Source organism: Elephantulus edwardii, unplaced genomic scaffold (genome assembly GCF_000299155.1).
Source record: "Elephantulus edwardii isolate Elephantulus edwardi_28Jun2011 unplaced genomic scaffold, EleEdw1.0 scaffold00092, whole genome shotgun sequence".
Lineage (NCBI taxonomy): Eukaryota > Metazoa > Chordata > Mammalia > Macroscelidea > Macroscelididae > Elephantulus > Elephantulus edwardii.
The window spans coordinates 8,609,903-8,635,553 of record NW_006399842.1 but is presented as its reverse complement, the minus strand read 5'-3'; the positions used below and the strand labels follow the sequence as shown (position 1 = coordinate 8,635,553).

General features: G+C 41.1%; 1 protein-coding gene across 1 annotated transcript in view; it reads right to left on the bottom strand.

Annotated features, from left to right (window-relative positions):
- The window catches only part of ASTN2 (astrotactin 2), an 895,904-nt gene that overhangs the window by 743,898 nt on the left and 126,355 nt on the right, over positions 1-25,651 (bottom strand). The window contains exon 3 of the mRNA XM_006890703.1: positions 8,882-9,028. Within this exon, the coding sequence (XP_006890765.1) occupies positions 8,882-9,028 (147 nt within the window). The remainder of the gene's footprint in view (positions 1-8,881; positions 9,029-25,651) is intronic.

Here is a 25,651-nt window from a genome sequence, read left to right as displayed (position 1 = left end):
TTTATCATATTCCTACTGTGAGCCAGAAGGACGTTCTGGAGGAATAGTCTGTAAGGAGTGATGCAGCTAGCCCAAAATTTGATGCCCTCTGGTGGTTCAAATCCAGGAGCGGCTCCTTAGGAGAAAGATGAGCAATCATCTCTTGTGTGATATACAACCCAGTCAGGTCAGTTACGAGTTTATTCCGATTCAGTGATGGCTAGTGTGTGAGTGAAGAGCCAGAACCCCTCCTTCACATCACAGAACACTCTGGTTCCTGCCCTTCAGAAAATTTACATCTACTCAGTAATTTCTTCTTTTCTTTGACTAAATGAATTATTAACGCTGATTCAGGCTCTGTCCTAGGTGCTGAAAAAAATATGCACACAAAACAAACACTGCCTGTTTTTGTGGAACACAGAATCTAGTGGGAAAGACCGATATTAATCAAATATAAAACTAGAAATTTAAGTGCAATGAAGGAAAAGAGCATTATTTAAGGTTAATTATTAAGAATAGAATTTAACAGAGGCTATGATCTGGAAAAGGGACATCAATTACTGCAGAGTAAGTAAGTTTTGTCCAGGGAAAAGTGTCAAAGTGGTAAGAAATTGTCACACAAAGAGACTAGTATGTGTAAAAGCCCTAAAGCAGAAAAGATTTTCATGTATGCTGAAGTTGGATCATGATAGGGCAAGGTTCAGGGCCACTGTTCATAGACAGGGTCTCTACGAATCATAGTCCACTCAATGGCATCTAACAACAACAACAACTTGGAAAGGTGGTGTGAGATGAGGTTGAAGTAGCTGGCATGGGCCTCACCCTAGAGAAAGAATTTAATGCTCTTAAGAGAAGACGTAATGTGTTGAGATTTTAATTTTAAATGAGCCTCCTGTTTGTAGTGCTGATATAAGATATGAGAAGGGTAGAACTAATGGATAAATGAAAGTTCTTAGGGTGAGAGCACTGCCCTGATAATGTATCAGTAACAAAAGCAGTGATTAAAAAAGAATGTGGAACCATTAGAAAAATAAAAGGTGTAGTTCTATAGAACCTTTGGGGGAAAAGAGATTTTTCTGACTGGGGAAACCATTGATAAGTGTTCTGGGTAAGGAAGTACAGTGAGTTGGGTTTTAGAGGAGAAGTGGTTGTTGTTCTGTACTGTGGAGATGGAAGGGACTCAGGGCTGATCTTCTAATGGGTTTTCAGAGGCAATATAATCACACAGGAGGAGACTGTCCATCTTTCTCCCAGGGAGCAGCTGGTGGATTTGGACCATGTGCCTTCCTTTGGGTTGACAACACCGTTCCTTACTACTAGGCCACCTGAGCCCAGCGCGCCAGAGGATGGGAGAGATTGTAAAATATAGGATAGAGGGAAGTAACTCCTGGTGGAGAGAAAGGCATAAACAAAAGCATAGGGTGAGGAAGATACAAGGCAACATAGTCTTTGAAAACAGCATAAAGGGTGTGCAAGGAAATGAGGTGGGCGGGGGGGAGGCAGAGACCACCACATTGTAGAAGACTTATACACCTGAACTTGTTCCATGGAGCTCAAAGATACACAATTCAACGAAACATTGTGAAACAAAGCTCCAGGTGATCCCCGGGGGACAGGATGGCCAAAGAACTACTCCTTTTAGATTCATTTATTGGCAGTGCGTACCTGGACATCGACTTTCTTCTAAGAGCTCTTGGAATGCATGCATATCACTGTACATGAATTCCACAGCCAGTAGTGAACCTCTTTCTTCATTAGAGGTGTGGAGCTCCAAATTAGTTTGCTTTCCAGGGCTGAGAGGCATAAAGTAGGGGGATAAGCAAATAAATGCAGACCAAGTCTTGTTGTGCACAATTCTGTGTTCAAAAGCAACTACACGGTGGCATATTAATGATTCTGACCATCTTAATGTGTAGACTGAATTAGCAGACACTTCTTTGTGATGATTTTATTGGCTCAGAACTGTTATGCCTCAAATAGTTTGGTTATTAGTAACATTTTAAAAAACACAGGGTTATGCATAGATGTATGTCTCTGTGTGTGTGTAAGTGTGAATGCACGTGTGTATGTGTGCATTTATTTAGCCAAGGAAAATGATCAGAAATCATCCTTGTTACTCATCAATTCCCACGTCTCACCTTATTTTAAAATGTAGGCAATGATTGAGTGAAGTTCCGGATTAAGTAGCAAATAATAATAGTAATAATAATACAGATTCTGAAAAATTCAAAATATTAAGTGCTTTTAAAATTTATATTCTGATAAAATTGTTCTAAATAAAATACCTTCTACACAAAAACCTCATCCCTTCATTTCTCTTTTATGGCTTCACAGAAATGTGGCCATCTATTCTCAAGAAATTCTCTATGATGGGGAACACCTTGCAATGACCCCCTTCCAATAATAAAAAATACTAACATTTATATGATTTATTGAGCCATTACTAGGTCCCAGATACTGAGCTAAAAGCTTTATGAGCATTATTTCACTTATTCTTCACAATAACTCTATGAGATAGGACTCGCTATTATCCCCACTTTATAGATAATGAGACTAAAGCTTGAAAAGTTTAAGTGACTAGCACAAAGTCACACAGCCAATGGTGGAGAAAGATATTTCCCATATAAGGTGTATAATATTCCTCTCTGGCCACTCTCATGACCCATATAGCTCTAATTTTGCTTCCAAGGGCCTTCTAGAACAAGCCTGTTCCCTGGACTCAAAAGAACCATCAAAATTGAGGCTTTTTCTGAAAGCTTGGGGCATGGAAACAACTTGGATGGATGCGTGGACTCAGTTAAACCCTGGCTTTCATCTTTTGCTTCAACGCCCTCTCAGTGTGTTAGCTTAGCCAAATCAGATAACAGCTCTGAACCTTGCTTCCTATGTCTACAAAATGACGATGTTGAATCTTGCTTCCCAAGTTTACTATAATAAATAAAAGAAGAAACTCATGTTTGTGTTTAGAATACTGCCAGGTCAATAACAGACTTACTAAAAAGTATTCGGTTTACTTCCTGTTAGGGTTCATTCAATGTGTAGATTTCTTATAGCACAATTCTTTTTCATTCATTCATTAAAAGATCATTAGAATATAGGTGTACAAATGTCCATCTGTGCTTTAGTTCCAATTTCCTTGGGATATATTCCAAGCAGTGGAATAGCTGGGTCATATGAGATTTCTATGTTTAGCTTTTGGAGGAAATGCCGACATGTCAATAGAAGGATAACTGAGTAAGTTACGCAGATGTTCAGAAGGGAAGTGGGGGACAGAAAAAGGGAAGAGGGATCACAGTAGATGTTAGTGAGTGGAGGGGGCATGAAATAATGGAAAGGATTCAATGGAGGTTTGGAAAGATGGGGTGGTAAGAGGCAATGCTAAATACATAAAATATATATGAATTATTATAGATAATGTACAAAACATGATAAATATGAATGAGTATATGCATACCAATAAAATATTCTTTTTAAAAGTCTTTAGCTATCTGCAGTATAATTACAATATCTTATTCTCTTGTCAAATTCTCTTCTTTGGGTATGTTCCAAAGCCTCATTCAGGTAACATAAAATTCTAGATGTAGTGTTAACCACTGAAGTTGTGTGATCAGTGCTGCTGTTATGTACCACTGAGTCAGAGCCCACTTATAGCTGACCCTCCAGTGGGCAACTGACTGTGCAGAGACAGTCAACTGATATAGGAGAAAACTGCCCATCTTTCGCCCTCAAAGCAGCTGGTAGACTTGAACTCCATGTCTTTGGGTTGGCAGCACAACTCCCTACCACAGAGCCACAAGAGACCAGGGCTATTATGTTACAAACTTAAGGCAGGGACAATTCACACTGTATAACATGCTATGAAGGACACATGAAGTTGTACCATGATATCATTTGAAAAAAGTAAAAGGTAAAGGAGCTTCATGTCCTTGAGTAGAATGACAAGGGGCCTAAATAAACTATCCCATCTGTTGGACAATAGGGAGCACAGTTCTCAAACTTCTTCAAGGAAGTCATCTAGGATTGCTTTTAAGAATATTAATACTCAAGCTCTACCCACAGAGAGTATGACTGATTCGTTCTGGGAGCCAGGGCCCAAGATGGTCCAAGCGCAGACGAGCAACAGTTCACATCTGAAGAAACAGTATTTAATCCAGTACACTTGTATTCAAATTGTTTCTCTCTATTCCGTGTCACAGCTGTTCATGTTCATCACTTTTCAACAGACAACATAACCGCTGGCCTTGCAGAGGCCTGGACAAAGAAGGGGGAAGATTGCCAAGGGCTCTGAGGGGATGCTGCTGTCTGTATCCCCTACTCTTGCCAGCTGGGCCCTGGACAAATGCTGTGTTAGTGCTGACCTCTTCCTCATAATGGACAGTAAGCATTGAGTATAACTATGAAATAACACAAGGGCAAATTCCATTTTCTTCTTGAGGATGGGGCCTATTACTTAGCTCCCGCCAATGCTTCAACACCATGGAGGGCTTAGTGCTCAAGGCTGGCTCAGAGCTCTCTCCTATGAATGACTATTCATCAGCTGGAAGAGAAGTTCCTGAAGGAAGGTGATAACAAGTGCAAGTGTCCATGGCCATCCATATTCCTTGAGTGATGGGGTCTTAAACAGAGTCCTTCCCATTCGAGGTGGACTGACTTCAACTTAAAAGGTCTCACTTATCATGATATGTATGTGTGTATTTTGTTTGTTGATTTTCATTTAGCCAGTGACACTCATTGGGAGCTAATATTATGACGTGAGTGTACAGATATATGCTACAAAATTAATCACTGACTTACAATCTATGCTCTTTACTGTATTTATGTCAGAGCTAATACATTTAAAACTATTAGTGCCAAGTGATGGCAAGAGTTCAAGGAAACAGGCACATGATACAAAATAAGCCCTTTGCCTTTTGTCTCCCACTTAGTGTAATTATCTACCCTCCACACACATAATTCCAAGAATCAGAAGTACAAGTCTCGCTTGTCCAATATATAAAAACTGGTCCTTGGTGGAGGCTTCCCTACACCCACAGAAGACTAGACTAAATTCTTCTTTATCTGTCATTTGGTTAAATAAAAACTGTTTTGGAGAGTGAGTGTGGGAATAGAGTGAGTCATGCCTACAGAATATCTGCCCTAGAGGAAACACTGACACGATGCTGAGGGTAGGGACTCAGAAATCGTGTTCACGCCCAGATGACTGAGACCATCAAGTGTTAATATTGTCATGTGTTCACATCAGTTGCATCTGGGGAGACTGGCCATGCAGTGGATTCCCTAGTCCATTTCCCAAAAAGAATAGCTACTTTCACCAATTTCACTAGTCCAGAAATTTCGTAGTTTCTGCCATCTATCTCTTCAATGGTTTGATTTTTTGAGTTTTTTTAAAAAATTGTTTCCATATTAGGCCACTAAAATGTTTCAGACAAGCTATGAGTTATTTTGAGCTCCAGTGGCCTAGTGATAAAGAGTTGTGCTGCCAACCCAAAGGCACAATGTTCAAATCCACTATCTGCTCCACGCTTGAAAGTTGGAGACTGTCCTCCTGTGTGACTTGTTGTTGTTATGTGCCATTGAGTTGCCTGCAACTCACAGTGTACAACAGTTCTGAAACCTGCTCTATCCTGAGCAGTCACACTGTCTCTGACACCCCTACCCCTGTTACCCCATTACCATGTCATTCCATCTCACCCAGGGTCTTCCTCTCCTGTACACCCTGTATCTCCACACCCTGCTGGAGGGTCAGCTCTGAGCTAATTCTGACTGGATGGCACTTAAGAACAAGTAGTCATTTTACAAATAGTGGAGCATCTAATTTTAATAAATTAACCCTTTTTTCCAATTGAAAAATAAGAGTTGGGGAATAGAACTGTCTTTTCAAGCTTTCCAAACAACTAAGCAATGGAACTTAGATTTTAAATGAAACTCATCTCATTTCAAAGGATGCATTCATGATGAAGACATCACGGCATCCAGGGCCAGGAGATTCCACAATGACTTGAGGATGCAAGTTCAGTGGGGCTGGATTCTCCAAGGGCTACCAGCTGCCTGCTCTATCCCACAGCCAGCATGTGCACAGCCTGTGGTTACGTGTAGTCTTCATCCATCTCTGTACACTGTGTGCTCTACTTTTCCTCCATTCAGTCTCTTTTAACGTGCTTATGGGTTTTGTAGACAAATCCTACAAAATATTGATAATTTCGCTTTCATTTAAGCTCCGTTCATTCCTTCAAACTATATTTTGAATTCCACGGAGGACCAACCGCCGTAACGATCAAGGATGCAACATTGCCACCCATGATGACTGACTTACAGCGATTCTAGACTAGAAGAGGAAACAGACAGGTCCACAGGCAGGTTTAAGGTTCTAAATCCACAAGCAAGGCAAGAATAATGACGACAGGGCAAAAAGACAGTTTTCAATTTATCACATTAAAGAAGATCTTTCCAAGACATCCAGAGCATTTCATGTGGCTTGCCCTGATGGTCACTCTTAAATTTGCTATTTCCCAGTGACACGACGTCTAAAAATTGCCTAAACATAGAGGTGGAAGCTGTATTCTTCATGACATAACTTGTTCACTGTGACTGTCTCCCATTTTATAGGTACAGAAACCGAGGTTTGGAAAAGTTATCATCTGGCCACTGACACGGTAAATGAGAGAACAAGTATTTGAATCCATTTTTGTATTGTGCTAAACCTTGTGTTCTTACCCATTTTTGCTCTTTTGTTCTTGAGCAAGGCACACAGCCTCCAAGGACCTTCATTTCACGTATAAAATGAAATAGTTATGAGTTGGATTGCTAAAGCTGGTGAGTGGGGACTGGTGAGGGAAATAACTTGCCTTTAATAGCAGTGAAGACTTGTTCTACTAGCCCCTCCATCCTAAATGACCACCACTTCCATTCTTCCGTCCCCACATCCCACTAATTCCCTGATTCTGAGCATTCTCTCAGCCTCATGCTCCATTAGCCTACTTGTCAACCTCTGTGTGAGTTGCTCCTTTTGCCTTCCGACCATACCGTATGACACTGACATGTCTGTATGTTTTATGTGCACATACAACTTGATAGGCACAATGCAAAAGCCTCATTCCTGATACATGTCATCAATTCAATTCTGACTCATAGTGAACCTGTGAGAGACTCATACAAAAGGAGACACTACACCGCCCTCAAAATCATTGCTATGCTTGAGCCCACTGCTTCAGCCACTCTGTCACCCTATCTTGTTTTAAGTTCTTTCTCTTTTTCATTAACCCTCTGCTTTGACAAACATGATGTCCTTCTCCACGGGACAGACCCTTCTAGTCACTTGTCCAGAGTATATGTCATCATCTTTTATGCTTTGTGCTTAGGTAAAAAATTCAACTTAGTATACACTTTGAAAAACACAACCTATTTTCAGTTCAAGTGAAAAACAAGCAGGGGCCACTTCACTACAGTCAAGTGGAAGGAATCAAAGGATACATTAATGGAAGCTGGGTGCTTCAGAGAAAAGGGCAAAAACACCACATGTGCTCTGGTAAGAAAACTGCGCTAAGTCACAAACATAGTGATTAAAAAGCTGGTGGTAACAGTGAGGTACATTAAAATAAAGCTGACAAATCCAAAGTGAGTATCTCAAATGCAAATAAATTTAATGGAAAAATATATTAAAAAAAAAAGACTTCTTCTGTGGTACAAGAAATCAGAATGGTGGTTACCCCTGGAAAGAGGTAACTGCAAGGGCCATGAAAGACTCCTCTAAGATGCTGAAAATATTTTATTATTTGATCTTGGGAGCTCTAGTGGCTTAGCAGATAAGACATTGTGCTGTCAAATCTAAGGCAGGTGGTTCAAATCCACCAGCTCTTCCATGGGAGAAAGATGGGTCATTTCCTCTAGCATGATATATGTTGTTGTTGTTGTTGTTATGTGCCATCAAGTCGCTTGCGACTCATAGCGACCCTATGTACAACAGCCCTAAACTCTGCTCTGTCCTGTGCCAATCGCACTGTCGCCGATACACCCATCCTGATTACCCAAGTCACTGAATCAATCCACCTCATAGACCTCTGAAAACTCACTAGAGGATCTGTTATGAAATGGTTTTGATCAATGACAATGAATTGAGTTTTTTATCATTTAGTCTGCATAGACTCAAAAATTTACTAAGCTGCAAACTTAAGATATGTTTTCTTTATTGCCTTTGTGCTAAACTTCAACACATTTAAGAAAAGTAGTGACAGGTGTGAACAAGGGTCCGGGGACTAAGGCACCATGTTTTCCTGCTGAAAGATGTAAACTGCAATAAATTCTACAAAGGGCACTTTAGCAATAGCTATAAAGTACATTAATCAATCTCCTGGACCATGCTTTGTGAATGACTATAGTGACTACAGTATCTCATTAATTAAAATTAATAGAGTGCAGAGTAAAAATGGTAGGATGTAAGATGTTTCCAAAATACGTTTAAAGGAAGTGAGATATGATTATACTCCAGAACATGCTAGAAATTCCAGCAAGCTCATATCACTCTCCCTGTCAAATGATTTTATATAATAAATATTCTTTTTAGAATGCTATTTTTAGTCAGGAAGATTATCCACAGGCATGATAAGACACAACAGTTTCTCTGAAGTAGTCACTCAATGTTGACTTCTGTAATCACATTTGACTTCTTCATATATTTAGCAAATACTAATCTTTGAATACTATAGTGCCCATAGAATAACAGCAATCTTTTGTTCAATTCAAAGAATAGAGAACTCGAAGTGATAGGGCCAGTTCCAAGGTGAATTGGTATGCTTTTAATTTTCTGCAATGAAATTCTGAGGTTAGTCATGCACAGAGGTCATCTGACCAACTGGGGTTGCAAGGTGCTAAGTGGGGTGGAGCATTTCTGATGCTTGGCTCTTACCATCTGCAATGAAGTGCTCCGGCACGTGCAGAGTCACCTTCACAGTGAGCGGGCAGGACATCTGGCTGCCACACACCATGGCCAGGACGCAGGAGCTGACAGCAATCAGTGTCAGGGCTGTCTTGTTCACTGGGCTTTTCAGCAAACCTAAGAAGACAACAACACACAAAAGACACATAATTCTATGAGGCCAGGAAATGGGCATGGCAGAGAGATTTGGAATCTGCAGTGGACTGAGCTTTGGGCTGCTAACTGAAGGAGTAACAGTTTGAACCTACAGGCTGTTCCATGGCATACAGGTGTGGCAATCAGCTCCCATGGAGATCCCCAGTGTCAGGACCCCCGTGGAACAGTTCTGCTTTGCCTTCCAGGGTCACAATGAGTCTATGTGACGCAGCAGCAATGGACAGAGTTGTTTCCAAATCAGAAGTTGGAACAAGAGGCAAGGCTTTCCAGGCTCTGTGTTTGCAATGCTGACTCTGTGGTACCTTATTGAGACCTGGTTCAACTCTGTCCAGGGAGATTCCCCACCCCCCATCTGGTAAAGATAAAATAAGCTCCCTAAAATTGTGGCAATTTTCATACCTCCCCTCACTATCGGGTACCTTTTTCTTTATAATAATTATAAATTATGTTGCTTCCATAATGAGTTATTAAGCCCTCATTACAAAAATAAGAGAGAAGATGTTGTTGAATTCAGTAGGGCTAATAGACAAGGGGGATGTCTGGTGGCCAGACAGGAAAGGAGCCGCACCACCAACTCAAAGACAAGCAGTGTGACGCATCAGCTGCTCCACAGGAGATGGGCAATCTCCTCCCATGTGATTGACTGTGTCTGTAAAACTCTCTAGAAGCTGGTGGGGAGGGGTGGGAAGGGAGAAAATTGCGGCAATGAATGAATGGAAATCCAAAACCTCTGTAAAAATAAAAATAAAAAATAAAAAATTGTAAAAAAAATCACATTCAATTTAACTGAGAAATTTATGAGCCAAATAATTTTTTAAAACTAAAAATAAAGTTGGGGGGGTGGGCGGGGAGAAAAGTGCAACAATGAATGAATAGAAATTCACAATCTCTGTAAATGCTCATTGAAATTAATAAAAAAAAAGTTTAAGTTTAAAAAAAAAACTCTCTAGAGAGTCAGCCATGAGTCAGCTCTAACTCAATGGTACTGAGAAGAGAATGAGCTGGGCATCCTGGTGGTGCACTGGTTAAGTGTCCAGATGCTAACAGGTCAGAGGTCTGAACTCTTGAACCCACCAGCTGTTCTACAGGAAAAAGATGTGGTCGAGCACTTCCACCAAGGCACCCTGTAAGGCAGTTCAACTCCGACAGGAGATCTTTGAATCAGAATGAACTTGACAGTAGTGAGCAATGCATAGTAGAAAGGTCATGGATTTTAGAGTCAGACAACCCTGGACTCAATTTAGAGCAATTACCTTCACTGACTGCATAATCTGCTTCGATCTCTGCTTCATATTTTTGTTGTTGTTGTTACATGCCATTGAGTCACCTGCAACTCATAGTGACCCTATGTACAACAGCCCTAAACCCTGCCCTATCCCATGCCAATCTCGTCTCCAACACACCTATCCCCATTATCCCAGTCACTGAATTAATCCATCTCATAGAAGGTCTTCCTCTCCTGCGCTGTTCCTCTATCCTCCCAAGCATCACATCCCTCTCCAAGGACTGATCCCACCTTGCAACATGACCAAAGTATGTCCTATTTCTCTTTCACACTCACACATGCACAAGCACATCTCTTGATGCTGCTACTGAATCAATGTCAACCGCTGGCAACTCCATTTGTTAAACAATAGAAATATCAATAAACAGTTTTCAATGGAGATCACCAGAACTTTCTTTGGAGATGCTTCTGGATGAATTAAAACCTCTAACCTTTTTGTTAGAAGTCATGCCTCTTAACCATTTGCACCAAGCATCTCATAGAGCTGTTGTGATTATTAAGTGGCACAAAGTACACACACACACACACACACACACACACACACACACACACACACACACACAGTTAGAGACTAGTTCACTGACCATCTACTATGTGAGATTCATACAGAGTTAAATAAATTGTGCATATTCTTCAGGAGCTTACAAACTCAGACACAAAGGTGGGCCCATCCACAGCTAATTAGAACCCAAGGCAAGTTTTGTTAAGAGCTAGGAGAGAGGGCAGAGGCTAGGGAGGAGGATTTTGTCGAGGAAAATTAAAGACAATTTCACAGAGGCAGTAGAATGAGTAAATTGGATTTGCATGGCCAAGAGAGCACTGGACCAGCAAAGAACTTCGATGGAATCAGTCCCTAGTCCCCTTCATTTCTTATTCTTTCAGCTTGGCTATTCACATCCACATTCAAGGACTTGATTACAATTTTAAAGCTATAGTTCTCAAAATTTCTATTACTTGCACTGATTGTGAGTAATAAATCTTTCTGTGGCTGACAATGGGACTTGCCAAATACAACAATTAAAAACTGAACCTATCTCCCCCCCCTTTGAAGTCTCTTTCTCTTCCTAGACATTCTCACTTTCTGAAAGCTTCACCATTTAGATAGGACTGGAACCTACATCTCACCTGTCAGTTGTCTTTTGTTATTTAAGCCTCCAAATTACTATGTAGTGCTATCCATCCTATGTCCTTAGCACTTCACCTTATTCCTTTCATTTCACTGATGGCATGATTACTTGTGGGATGAGGGAGATCCTGGCACATCTGAGCATTACTGCTGCAAACCTTTCAACTATTAGTCCTTTACTCCTCAGCGTGGCATCTGAGGCATTCTATGACCTCCGGAGTGTAGGAATTGTCCTACCTGGCCAAGGCGCTGGAAGGGACATATACTACAGTGTTCCCTCAATCAACACTCATCATGTTAATACTAGCATAGGTTTCGTTTCTGTAACATAGAATTTCACTCATTTCTTAATCCACTCCCCAGTCTTCAAAATTCACCACTAATGTAACCTTCTCACTTCCTAAGAAGACAAATGGCCTACATTAAACATGTTTCACAAAGAACTTCAATGAAACATTGAAATCCAGTAACTAGATGGCAAACTCCCTAAGAGTAGGCACCATCTCTCTTGTTCAACATTGGATCCCAGGCCTTAAAATAGACTTTGGCACAAGGATCTCAGTAAGTGCATTATAGCATCCAGGAAAGATAGGGGGAAAAAAGTAATAATTAGTGCCACATAAGTGGTGGCCAATGAGAATGCATGCTAACCACAAGCAATTAACCATGTCATGGGTAGAGATCAATAGATCAGCATCTTATGATAGGTAGGACTACAGAAATACTATCCAGCTCCACAGAACTTTGGGAAGACAGGACTAAGGGGCAGGAGCTGTGGTGCTCACATTATCCTGTGAGGCTGTTTGCATGGATATCTATTTCTCTTAATGTACTACAAACTACTTGAGAAAAGGAATGTCATCTCCACCAGCTCAGTGCCTGGCACCAGAAGTAGTTTACTATGAGAAGAGAGTCCTTGTTTGTAATTTTCATGCTTTTTTTCCTCAGCCCTACGGCAACACTTGTTTTAGGTATGTATTTATTGTTGGCACTGTTGAATGTTTGTTACATGTAAGAGTAGATAAAACAAAAAGATAGTGTCAGGAGAGAGGAAAATATGAAAGCCCTGAATCAGCACAGAGAAAACCCAAGTTTGATCTTTTATCCAAATTCCACAATAAGCTTTTCAAACTTTGACAATGTGAACATTTTGGAAATTGAATAGCATAAGCAAGCTAATATATACTGTTAATTACAGAGAGTATGGACTTTGAGTTGGTGCTTTGCATAAATCATGCTACTCAAAGCTTCTTGTTATGTGCCATCAAGTCAGACCAACTCATAGCTCACTCTCCAGTGGGTTTTCAGAGTCACGAATTAGAAAGAGGGAGTTCATCCATCCTTCTCAAGTGGAGCAGCTGGTGGTTTCAAACTGCGTGCGTTTGGGAATGCAGTGCAGCTTCTTACCACTAGGCTACCAGAGCTCCCTTCACCAAGCTTAGCTAGTGAACAATATCACCCAATAGGGTTTACCAGCAGTACTGAGATTATAGTCTAGCTTCTCTGGAAAATATGTGAAGATGACTGCAGCATGATACAATTTTTGAGAGAGTGAATGATGTCCAAAAAATACGAAGAGTTACAGGCTCATGTGGTTGGGATGGGCCAGGATGGTGAGTCAAGGACTAGTATCCTGTGATTCCAAGAAATCACCTCTCATACCTAGCCCCGGCAGCAGGAGAAATGAATGTGACCAAGACGATGTTGCCATTAATCAGCTACCTACCAGAAATAGTATAAATGCTCCATAAAGATAGGCTTTGTGTCTGGGTGGAGAGAGTTGAGAACAGGAGTGGGAGCAATTATGTTTGACTCCCTAGGGAGAAAGGTTTATTACATTCCTGTGTATTTAAAAAAAAACAAAAACACCAACACAACTTTTTATAAAAAAATCTGAATAGTGATTTTAATGAAAGACTACAGAAAAGTTAAATTTTGATTCATTCATTGTTGCACATTTCTCCTCCCTCCCCTCCCCTCCCCCTCTCTTAGTCCTCTTTGCAAGGCACCTTTTATTCTGGACTGTTGTCATACATATACTGTCTAATCACATATTCTTTTTAAACAGTTCTTTCCTTTATCTGTTCTGCAGCTATCTTTCCACTCTTATCCTATGCTCCTCCCAGTCCACCATGTCAGACCTGCTTTATAATACTGGTGCTATGCAGTATTTGTCCTTTTGTGACTGAGATATTTCATTCAGCATAATGTCCTCCAGGGTCACTCATGTTGTATAATGTTTTATGAGTTCACGCTTTTTCTGTGCTATGTAGTATTCCATTATATGAATATACCATAGTTTTTCTATCCATTCATTTGTCGGTAGGTACTTGGGTTGCTTCCATCTCTTTGATATTGTGACTAACACAGCAATAAACGTGTGTGTACATCTGTCTGCATGGCAGTTATGGTTTCTGTAGTGTATATTCACAGTTGTTGCATGCTGGGTCAAATTGTATGTCTATTTCCAATTTCTTGAGAAAGCACCAAGCCACCTTCCTTAATGGTTGCACCATTTTATACTTCCACTAGTAGTGAACAAAGGTTCGAATCTCTCCACAACCTTGCTATAATTTATTGTTTGCTGTTCTGTTGAACTATGCTCTTGTTGCTGGGTATCCCTGTGTCTTTTAATCCTTGCAGAAAACTATAATTTTTAAGAGTCAGTGGGGGGATGGAAGTCATAAGTCACTAAGAAAATAGAGTTTAAAATTACTTATTCTTCAAGAAAGAAGCCCTGGTGATATAGTGGGTTAAATTCTGGGTGGTTAACCAAAAGTTTGGAAGTTTGAATCCCACATATATGACATCTAAAAACAACAAAAGTAGCAAGCCCCTGATAAATGACCATTTCCAGGTCAGATTCAAGTACCAATGTCATCCTCTTCCTCAACTGTCTATGAAGGTTGATGGCACAAATCAGGTCTTATTTACTTTTTTGTCCACCAGACTCCCAGAATGTATTAGGAATTGAAGTCCTTGTGGAAATTGAGATAAAAAAGAATGGAGGAAGAGATTGAGGAAGAGGGAGACTGGATAGGAGAACATGAATGATCAGTGTTTAGGGAAGCCATTAATTCAGAGAGCACTTGATCACTGTGGTTGTCTCTGAAATCCAGGAAGAAGAAAGCACACAGGTCAAGCTTGCACTGAGGCCAGATGCCCATGGAGCAGCCACTGGGGCTTGAGGAGTTGCCATGGCAACTGGACCTAGTAAAACTACACAGTGGGCCTCAGACAAAGGTGACTTCTTAAACATTCCTGCCCCAGGTCTCTGAGCATCAGCATGCTTCTTAATTCTGAGACAAGAGAGTGGTAGGAATGATCTATCCCATCCATAATACCTACTCCCTCTCCATCTGGGCTCTGACTGTGCTGGTGGAAACTGAGGCTGGACAGGGAATCTCCATTTTTGGAGGGCTTCCAGTGATTCAGGCATTGGACCTAGAACTTACAGCCATCTATTTAACCAGCCATTCCTATCAACTTCTTCCAGGCACTGTTCTGCATATAAGGGATATGACACAGAACAAAACAGCTAATGTGCATCAGAAAATGAACAAATAAACGAGCCACTGCGATGGAGTCAGTTCTGACTCACAGCAACCCTCCATCAGGTTTCAAGGTTGTAAATTTTTAACAGAGGATATTTCCTGTCTTTCTCCCAAGCAGAAATTTGAATTTGAACGACTGACCTTATATTTCACAGTCTGACAAGTCACCCACCATGCCATTAGGGCACTAGGTGATAATTTGAGTAAAGTCAGATGGCAAAGACCATAGCTGTCCCTCATATACATCTAGGTCTCTACTTCTCTCCCTGTAACTCCCCTTAAATGAATTGTGCTGAAGGAATAGAATTCCACCAGGGCATATTGATTGCTAGAACTGGAGAAAGTTAATAATCTAATTTCCCTTTCATTTCCTCTCTCTCTTACCCCTCAACTCCTCTCATGGAAACAGAGAGTGGCATAAAATGCATTGCCTGAGAAATTCGACCGGAAATAACTCGGCATTGTTGATTCACACTCTGCCTATAATTTGAGGCTTGATTGATTCTCTGTTTGGAAATGCCAGGTTGAGAGAAGAAAATCAAATTTACGTTAAATTTGGAATTGAATCAATCACATTTTACAATGAAGAAAATAGATCTAACCCCATCAGACCGTTGTGCGTGGAAAACTTAAAGCTGCTATACTCTCATTGATTCCTTCCTCTTTATATACCCAAGAGAAGAGAGAGTAAATCCTGAACTGAGAGGGCACCTCTTTGTTTCAGGCGAGGAAGCGGGATTGTAGAAGTCCAAGATATTTGGACAAAAAAGTTCAAAATTAGACAGACTATTTAGCATAGGTGAAAGATGCTGGAATTCAGCTCCAAACATAGGTTGTTTGTTACTAAGTTTTATCAAATTAACAATGACTCCTAGAAACCCTATAAACAACAACTCTGAACCTTGCTCTATCCTGAGCCAATCTCAGTCTCTGACACATTGCTCTCATTATCTCAGTCACTGTGTCAGTCTATCTCATCCAGTGTCTTCCTTTCCTGCACTGTCCCTCCACCCTTCTTAGCATGATATCTTTCTCCAAGAATTAGTACCTCCACCTGGCAACACGATGGAAGTATATGAGATGGACCTCCAAAAATCCTTGCCTGTACAGAGCAACTGGGTTTCACCTTCTCCAGAACAGATCTGCCTGTTCTCTTGGCAGTCTGTGGTATGTTCAACATTATTCTCCAGCACCACAACTCAAGACACTGATTCTTCTTCTATCATCCTTAGTCACTACCCAGCTCTCTGATGTATGACAAGTAATTGAGAAGACCATGGCCTGGATGAGATGCACCTTGCTCTATAAACTGACATCATTGCTCTTCAGCACTCTGGAGAAGTTTCTTGTCAATTTCCTAACTGATGGTGCCAAGAGTGTTGATTGTGGATTCACGCAAGATGAATTTGTTAACAGTCTCAATCTCTTCTCCATCTATCACGATGCTGCCAATTGGCCCGATGGTAGGAATCTTTTGTTTTCTTGATATTGATCTGAAACCCAGACTTACAGGTTTAAATATAACTTCTTCCATTCAGTAGCTGCTTAACTTTTGACAAAGAACTAAAGCTCGCACTGCCTCGGTTTTCCAGTCTATAAAATGAGAATCTCTCACCAGTAGAGGATTGCATGGGGAGGTCATGACTATATCACCAGGCACAGTTTCTCACACATAGCTAGGGCTCAGGGAACTTTAGATTGCTTCCTTTTCCTCTCCACTGCCTAATACATGGTGTTTGTGTGGGCATCATCAGAACGTTTCCCCTCTGATGGAGTTCTGGCTCTTACACTTACACATTGTCCTTTCTGAAAGAAATTCTTTCAGTAAGTGGATCCGCAGTGACACTGTCCAGTATGAGTCAGACTCTGTAGTTTGTGACATGTTATAAGCCCCATGCCCAACAGCATAACTGAATAGAGTAGGTGATCAATAAACATCTAGCGAATGAGTGAATAAATGCTTGAATGTCCTACCATTTTCAACCAAGAAATGACAGTGCTGCAATGTCGCTACTGGGGTTTTTTCCCTCACCAAATGTATTCACTTTCTTTCTGACAAGGGTAAGTCTCTCCCTGACAGGAATCACACAAAAAGTTCTCACTGAGGCTCCAATCTGCTTGCATATCAGGGTGACCACTGCCGATTGCTGGCGGGCCTCATTAACCTCACTGACTGCAACACGGGATTCCTCCACACCTGAGTGCCAGTACCTCTGTGCTTCTCAGTTGTATTTCTGGAAAGTAAAATTGGGCCACACTGTCTGACAAGTACAAGTGTCACTCTGGAGGCAAAAGAAAAGGAAATTTACAATGAAGGCTTTTTCTCTGAAATCCGAGGGTAGTTGGTCCTATACCCTCAGTCTCTCTCGTCTACCTGGATTTTCCACTTACTACTTCAATGTAACATCTCCACGTGGAGTATCCTTTCTACTTATTCCCTCCCTGGGTCCTGTCTCTTCCCATCCCTTCTCTCTTTGTCATGGACCAGCATCTGACACTCTCTGATTTGAGTACTCTCAAATCTCTAGTGTCCTTAAAGAATGTCTTTTTCCAAATTGTTTTTCATAAGATTTTTTAAGAAGATCTGAGCCAAGTGTTCATTATGCTCTTTCTTGCATATGTCTAGATACAGGAAACTTAATCCCTACAAAGAAGAAATTCTATTCTGAAAGTTTAATGTAACAAATAATTCTAGAATCACACTCTGTAAACATGCATCTGTAAAAAAAATATAAGCCATATAAATACATCTTCCGTAGGGTAGCTATTTAGACAAAGGTATTGATTATATGGCCTGGGCTTTCTTGTCTTCAAAGATAATACTGAGGGTTTTAATTTATTTCCCTAAAGTCATAGTTTGGATTTCCTTATTTTCATAGATAAATTTCCTTAGAGTGATTTTCTGAATAAAGAATGACATCACCACTGTCATCACCACCATGACCACCACCACCACGAACATTTATAACTTAATATGTGACTATGCAAAGGCATTTTGACTGTGTGGATCACAACAAATTGTGGGTAACCTTGAGAAGAATAAGAATCCTAGAAAACCTAATTGTGCTCATATGAAACCTATACTTAGATCAGCAAGAAGGCATCAGAAAAGAGCAGGAAAACACCGCATGGAACAAAATGAGGAAAGGAAGGGGTCAGAGATGCATCATGTCATCATACCTTTTCAATCTACATGTGGGAAAGATCATTCGGGAGGCTGGACTTTATAAGGAGGAATATAGCATCAGGATTGAAGGAAGACTCATCAACAACCTGATGACACAACCTTGTCTGAAGCATTTGCCAAAGAAGGTCTAGGAAGATGGTCTTCAATATGGATTGAAACTCAACATCAAGAAAGCAAAGATTCTCAACACTAGACAATTGGAAGCATCATAACATATGAAGAAGAGACTGAGATGGCTAATAATTTTGTCTTGCTCGGTCCCACAATCAACACTCTTGGCATCAGCAGTCAGGAAATAAATAAATAAAACAAATTGCATTAGGAAAATCTGTTGTCAGAGACCTCTCCAGAGTGCTGAAGAGCAACGATGTCCATCTGGAGACTAAAGTGCACTCAATCCAGGCCACTGTCTGCACAATTACTTGCTATGCATCAGAGAGCTGGACAATAAGGATGACAAAAGAATCAACGGCCTTGAGTTGTGGTGTTGGAGGGGAGCACTGAACATACTACGGGCTGTCAAGAGAACAAATAGGTCTGCCTTGAAGAAGGTGAAAACAGGTTGCTCCCTCGAAGCAAGAATTTTGACGCTCGCTCTCATACGCTTTGGGCATATTTCCAGGAGGGACAAATTCCTGGAAAGGAGCATCATGCTCGGAAGGGTGGAGGGAAAGAACAAGAAAGGAAGACTCTGGATGAGATAATTGGCCCAGTGACTTAGGTTATAAGGTCAGGTGTGTCAGAGATGGTGAGAATGGCTCAGAACAGGGCAGGGTGCAGGGCTGTTTGTGCATAAGGTCGCTATGAGTCACAGTTGACATGATGGCACATAACATGTCCCAGTCAACATAAATAAAACTTCCTCGTGTAGTATCTCATTTAATCTTCACAGAAAAATGACAAGCTGACTTCCATTTTTATTCACATTTTACACACAACAAAGTTTGAGTCAACCACTTTTCAAAGTCTGTGAAGCTCAAAGGTAATAAGGCTGAAATGAGAAACACTTTGTCTAAAGAGATTTTTAGAATCCAGGTTTTAAGCTGTGACCCTCTACAGCTATTCAATCAACATGCTAGATGTGGCCTCAGCAGGGTAGAGGCAACATTAGCTGCTTAAGGTCTTCAGCTTGCCCTGAAGATCATTGTTACTGTGCTAGTGTGCTGGTCCCCACGCGCCATGCGATTGTTGACCACAGGTCTTCAGAGAGCCTCTCCCCATCATCAGAGGAAGCACGTCAAGGAGACTCAAAGGTGAGAGGGGCGAGCTAGAAGGATGTTGCTTCTCCTCCTTCAGCCCCAGGTCCCTGAGTGTTTTGCAATTAAAAAAATATAACAATGTGGCCTCAACCAGTTCATAGTGCCACCTGAAGTCAAATCATTTTCTGAGAGGCCAGCGTGGGGACACCTTTGACATGCTTTGTTCCACAGATAAGGAGAATGTTTAAAGTGCAGTCTGGGATTGTGGCTCCTTATAAAAGTAAAGACATTGGCAGCAGACACTGAACGGGGCTATGTACAGCTGAAAATTTGAATCTCCTTGAAACAATTACATGCAATTTTATCTGAAAGACTGACGATGAAATGGATATGATGACATGGTCTCAGTAATAAAGATGGTACAAATAGCATCATGGGTTTTATCAACTATTTAGCTCACTCTTTATTAAAATGCTATGTAGCTGGCATTGTTACCCTTCATACAACCAACCCTGACCAGAAGAGTTGCTGTGGTGCAGATTCTGATTCATGCCAACACCCTGTGTATCAGAGTAAAATGGGCTCTACAACATGGATAAATTAAGTGGCATAAATCACTGACAAAAAGGCAATTATGATACAATATCACTACTGTATTGTTGTTGTTGTTAGGTGCCATTGCACCACCTGTAACTCACAGAAACCCTAGGAGCAACAGATCTGAACCCCGCCCTATCCTGCACCATTCTTATGATCATCATGCTCAAGCCCATTATTACAGTCATAGGGCAATCCATCGTTTGTGGGTCTTCCTGTAAAAAGTTAAGGAAAATTATAAACCCAAATAGAAGCAAACATGGAGGTTTAACAGAGATGGGAAAGAAGGAGAGGGAGTAAAAACAAATGAATAGATGGATTGGGTGAAGGAAAAGGTAGCATACAATAGAGGGTTGATCGAAACAACTCAACTCATTGCCATCAAGTCGGAACCAAGTCGTAGGTTTGCAGAAGTTCTACAGGAAATCTTCTCTCGTGTGATACCTCTTCTGAAAACCCACTGGAGAGTCAGCTATGAATTGGTTTTGGCTTGAAGGCATATAACAACAAAAATAGGAAAAAAATTGCAGGAGAGAAGATTGTCCATATCCCTCAGAGCAGCTGGTGGATTCCAACCGAGGGCCTTTGGGTTTGCAGAATAGCCATCAATCTCCCTAGGGGTTGATTAGATATTGTAATTAATTAATCATACTTATGGAGAACTGCCAGATGTACAATCTGGATTTAGAAGAGGCCATGGCAGTAGGGATATCATAGCTAATGTTAGATAGATCTTGGTCAAAAGCAGAGAGTACCAGTGGAATATCTATCTGTTTCATTGACTCTGCAAAGGTATTTAACTGTGTTGATCACAACAAATTGTGGCTAACCTTGAGAAGAATGGGAATCCCAGAACACTTAATTGTGCTCATTTGAAACCTATACTTGGATCAGGAAGAAGCAGTCAAAACAGAGCAAGGAAAGATTGCATGGTTCAGGACCAGGAAAGGTATGTGTCAAGGATGCATTCTATCTCCATACCTTTTCAAGCTATATGCAAAACGGATAATTCAGGAGGCTGGACTTTATGAATATGGCATCAAATTGGAGGAAGAATACCAACAACTTATATTATGCAGATGATACAACGTTACTTGCTGAAAACGAAGAGGTCATGAGGTGCTTGCTGCTGAAGGTCAAGGACTGCAGTCTCCAATATGGACTGAAGTTCAACATCAAGAAGATAAAGATTATCCCCAATGAGCCAAGTGGGGGCTTAATGATAGGCAGTGAAGAGACTGAAATTATTAACAACTTCAGCTTGGTTGGTTCCACACTCTGGGCACCAGCACTCAGGAAATTAAATTGCACTGTGAAAATCTGCTGTCAGGGACCTCTCAAGAGTACTAAAGAGCAGTGATGTCAGTCTGGAAACTAAGATACATCCTTCCAAGCCATGGTCTTTGCAATTACTTGTTATGCATCCAGAGAGCTGGAAAACGACTAAGGACACTAGAAGAAGAAGAATTGATACTGTTGAGTTGTAGTGCTGGACAAGAGTGTTGAGCACACCATGGACTGGCAGGAGAACAAACAGGTTAATCTTGGAGAGGGTGAAACCAAATTTCCCTGTAGACAAAGATTTTGAAGCTCCATCTCACATACTTTGGGCTTGTGGCCAGCAGGGACCAGTCGTTAGAGAAGAACATCATGCTTGGAAGGGTGGAGGGACAGGGCAAGAGAGGAAGACCCAGGATGAGATGGATTGACTTAGTAACTGGAGAATGGGACTTGGTCTATTGGAGATAATGAGATTGGCTCAGGATAGGGCAGGGTTCAGAACGGCTGTACATAGAGTTGCTGTCAGTCACAGGCAATTCGACGGAACATAACAACAACATGAACTGTTGTATAAAATCCCAATATGATTTGTAATGCTTCTCTCAATAGCTGTGATCACTTGGAAGTTGACTTCCAAGACTTCATCTGAAGTCCCTTTATATGGACTTGAACTGCCAAATATTTTATTAAAAATAGCAAAGTGTTTAGAGATAGCCTCATAACTCCCAGTATATAAACAGAGGCTTATGTTGAACTCACATTCACAGACCACAGGAAAAACCAGTCCTTAGCACTAAGCTTAATGTTGTTCTGTGACACCAAGCTGTGAGTGCTGACTGCTCAGTCAAGGTCTCACTGGTTCAAGTGTAAAAGCAAGAATTGTAGCACAAATTGTAATTCATGGCTCCTGGATCATGACCCACTACTCAAAGGAGTGTATCTGGATGCCTCAAAGAACCAGTGTAGCATTTCTCTCAATATAAGGAGTATCTTAAAAAAAAATCCCATATTTAAAAATTCTGGCCTATTCTCTATTTTCCTCCCATAATGCCAGAGTGTATAGTTGGTATTAACATCTCTGATAAGGCCTGCATTAAATTCTGTTTGAGAGAATTTAGCTGGTTGTTCCCTAAAGAAATTCATATACTGCAGAACCATTATTTCAATGGAACAGACTAAGGTAAACAACAAGATAGATTCATAACTTATGCAAAGATTGCCATTAGTAAGAATAACAGTTTATAAAACAACACACTAAAAGTTAACAGCTGCCTCTATGCCATATACTATGTTAGGAATTCACGTGCATTATTCTATGTAACCTTTTCTAGAGCTCTGCATGGCAAGGGTTACCACCTCTATTCAAAAAATGGAAAATCAACACTTAGTCACTGGAAAGTGTTAGAGGAAAGAGGATGGGATGATCAGTTTTATTTGACGCCAGTGTCTGTGTGCTTCTATTTCCCAAGTATTAGAAGAAAATGGGGTTTCAGAGTCACAGGAAATGAAGCAAGCAGAAGAGGCCAGTTCAAGAGGTTAAAGATTACTGGACTCATACTTAGCAGGCTGATGGAATGCATTATGTGCCTTACTGCCATCAAGTCGTGTCTGACTCCTACTGACCCTGTAAAACAGAGCAGAACTTCTCTGTAAGGTTTCCTCAGCTGCATTTTTAAAAAGGAGCAAACTGCTTCATGTTCCTCCCTTGGAGCATCTGGTGGGTTTGAACCACTGACCTTCAATTAATTAGCTCAGTGTTCAATCTAGTATGTCACCAGTGCTCCTTGAAAGAAAGCATTAGAAGGAAGTAGGGGTGGAGGGGAAAGCCATACTCAACAGATGAAACTGCACTACATAATTAAACAGTGGAGAACACAATTCACAATTTAGAGAGTTAACATTCTGGAAAGGTTCAGAACGAACAAAAAAGAAAGAGGAAGAAGAGGGGGCTTTCAAAGTTGGGCTTCCAATTCAAAGATGATAATCAGCTCTCACTGTCACAAAAATTGCTATGTGAAGACACTGGTGCCACATGCTCGAGTTAGCCTCAGGCGGTCGGAGACCACACAGTTTCGATGAGTCACCCTGGTGATGAAGAGGGGAAAGCCAAAGAGGAGCCTGGGCCCAAACAGGGCGTCCTAAGGGGCAGAGCGAAAGAGCAGCCTTAAGTCTCCATAGCAACCAAAGAGGATCAAGGTCAATCATCTTCCATCTTCATGAAAAAGACATATTTCCAGCTCCTTAGCTCGTAAAGCTTGCCTCAAAATCATTGGTCTGGACCCTGAAAAGATGCCACTGGGTTTTGGCTCAAGATTAGGCAAAGTATGAGGTAAGAAAGATGCTTGGGTGTTTAGCACCTGCTGGGTCTGCTGGGTTGTCCTTTATCTAGAGAATCTCTTTTATTGCAAATTCCATCTGTAAGCAATAGATAATGTTACCATTATTTCCTTCTGGAAGAAACAGAAACACAGAGATTCATTAGTATGCCCATGTCTCAGAGCTAGTAAAGATTAGCGATGGGATTTTAACAGAAAACTTACTGAGCTCCAAACTCAACTTTCCTGCTACTTCTCACATTATCTTTGCAAAGAAGGGAGTTTGGTAAAAGTTCCAAGCTGGACTTGTGCACGTTCAAGTCCCTGGAAGCTACGCAGACTTCAGCGTGAAGCAGCACATCTCAAGGCCCTTTCTCACTGCCTAAACCTTCAGTTTAGCAAAGGGAGGATCTGGTGCCTTGTCGTGGTCAAGGACACTCTCCTTTCTCAGATGTAGAAGTTTGTTTTTGAAGCACTTAGAAACTTTATAACTATAAATGGCATCAACATGACTTTCTCCAGCTCTGTAAATATAGGGGCATTTTGTTCTGATTTTCCAATTCATCGCCTCCTCTTCAGACCACTAACATTTCAGCAAAAGCACGTTTGCATTGTGTTTAAACAGCCATCTGGAGATAAACAGCTTTGCCTTTAGACCTTTGAGGAGGGAATATAAAAGAGGATAAAAGAAGAAGAAAAAAGCACAGGAAAAAAAATGTTCTGTGAAGTGTTTTCTGTCAAAACATATTTCTACTCAAGGCCTCTTCCCATTCTGCATTGGCATTCTGGGCCTAAACTTTTCTGGAGGTCAACTGGCTTAAATATGTCACCCCTAAAAGAATGAAAGTGTTCTTAGCACAAGGAACGTTCTAGAACAACGTTCTACCTAACTCTTTAGCACTTGGGGCTATGCAAAGAGATTATTCAGGAAGTTCGAAGCTCAGATTTGAATAATGGCAGGGTAGAAGCTGAGGACACAGTGATTAAAGGAGTCTAAGGCCTTGGTGGTAAGGAATTGTGCTGCTAATGCAAAGGTGCATGGTTCAAATCCACCAGTTGCTCAGGGGTAGAGAAAGATGGGCAATGTCTTCCCGTGCGATTTACTGCCTCTGAAAACTCACTGGAGAATCAGCTATGGGTCACTTGGTGGTACACGATGGCACCAACAACAGAGCCTCAAAGTCTGGAGAGTATACAGTCGGTGAACAGAAGAGTGTAGTACAGTGAGGGGAGGGGTCACCCTACTGGCAGAGGTTATCACAGAGGAGGGAACCATCAACACAGCAGTCATGAGTGTTAAGTGAAAGCATCCCAGGAGCGGAAGCTTTTAAGCTATGTGAGTTAAGTGGGTAGAGAAACGAGGCACACATATCCAGGAGAAGGAACAGCAACGGTGTGACGCATTTTAGGCAGATCCTGGAGTAGCAAGAGCATTGTGCTGGTGTAGCTCAGAATGGGCAGAGTAAGACATAGAGGAAAGCAGGGAGTAGCTCTGAAAATGTTCTCTTAAATGAAATCACCAGTCCCTCTCTGTGTTCCAGGGGAATAAGACAATTTCAATTAGAACGTATCATATAGAATTACTTTTATTAAGAAACTCAAAGGATCAAGACAGACAGCGAAGTCATTTCCCAATGAAGGAAACTATCGAGACTTGAACAGTTGTACCCAATCATAGCCATGACCTTCCTTCGTGATAGTGATCTCTTGTGGCCTCATGGGTAAGGAGTAGCATGCCAACCCCAATCCATCAGAGCCTCCAGGCAGAAAGATAGGTAATCTCCCCGCACATGATTTACAGCCTCTAAAAACCTGCTGGAGGGTTAGCTATGAGTCAGTTCTGACTCAAAAGAAATGACTCGGTTCGAGTTGTCAGTTCTGGGCACTACTATAGGTAGGGTAACCATAACAGGTGAAAGGCGATGATTAGGATACAAATATAATTTATACATTTTATAAGAGACACAAACGCAGGTTATACACATGGACTTCACCTGATGGTATGCATAGGAATCAGATCGACTACATCTGTGGAAGGAA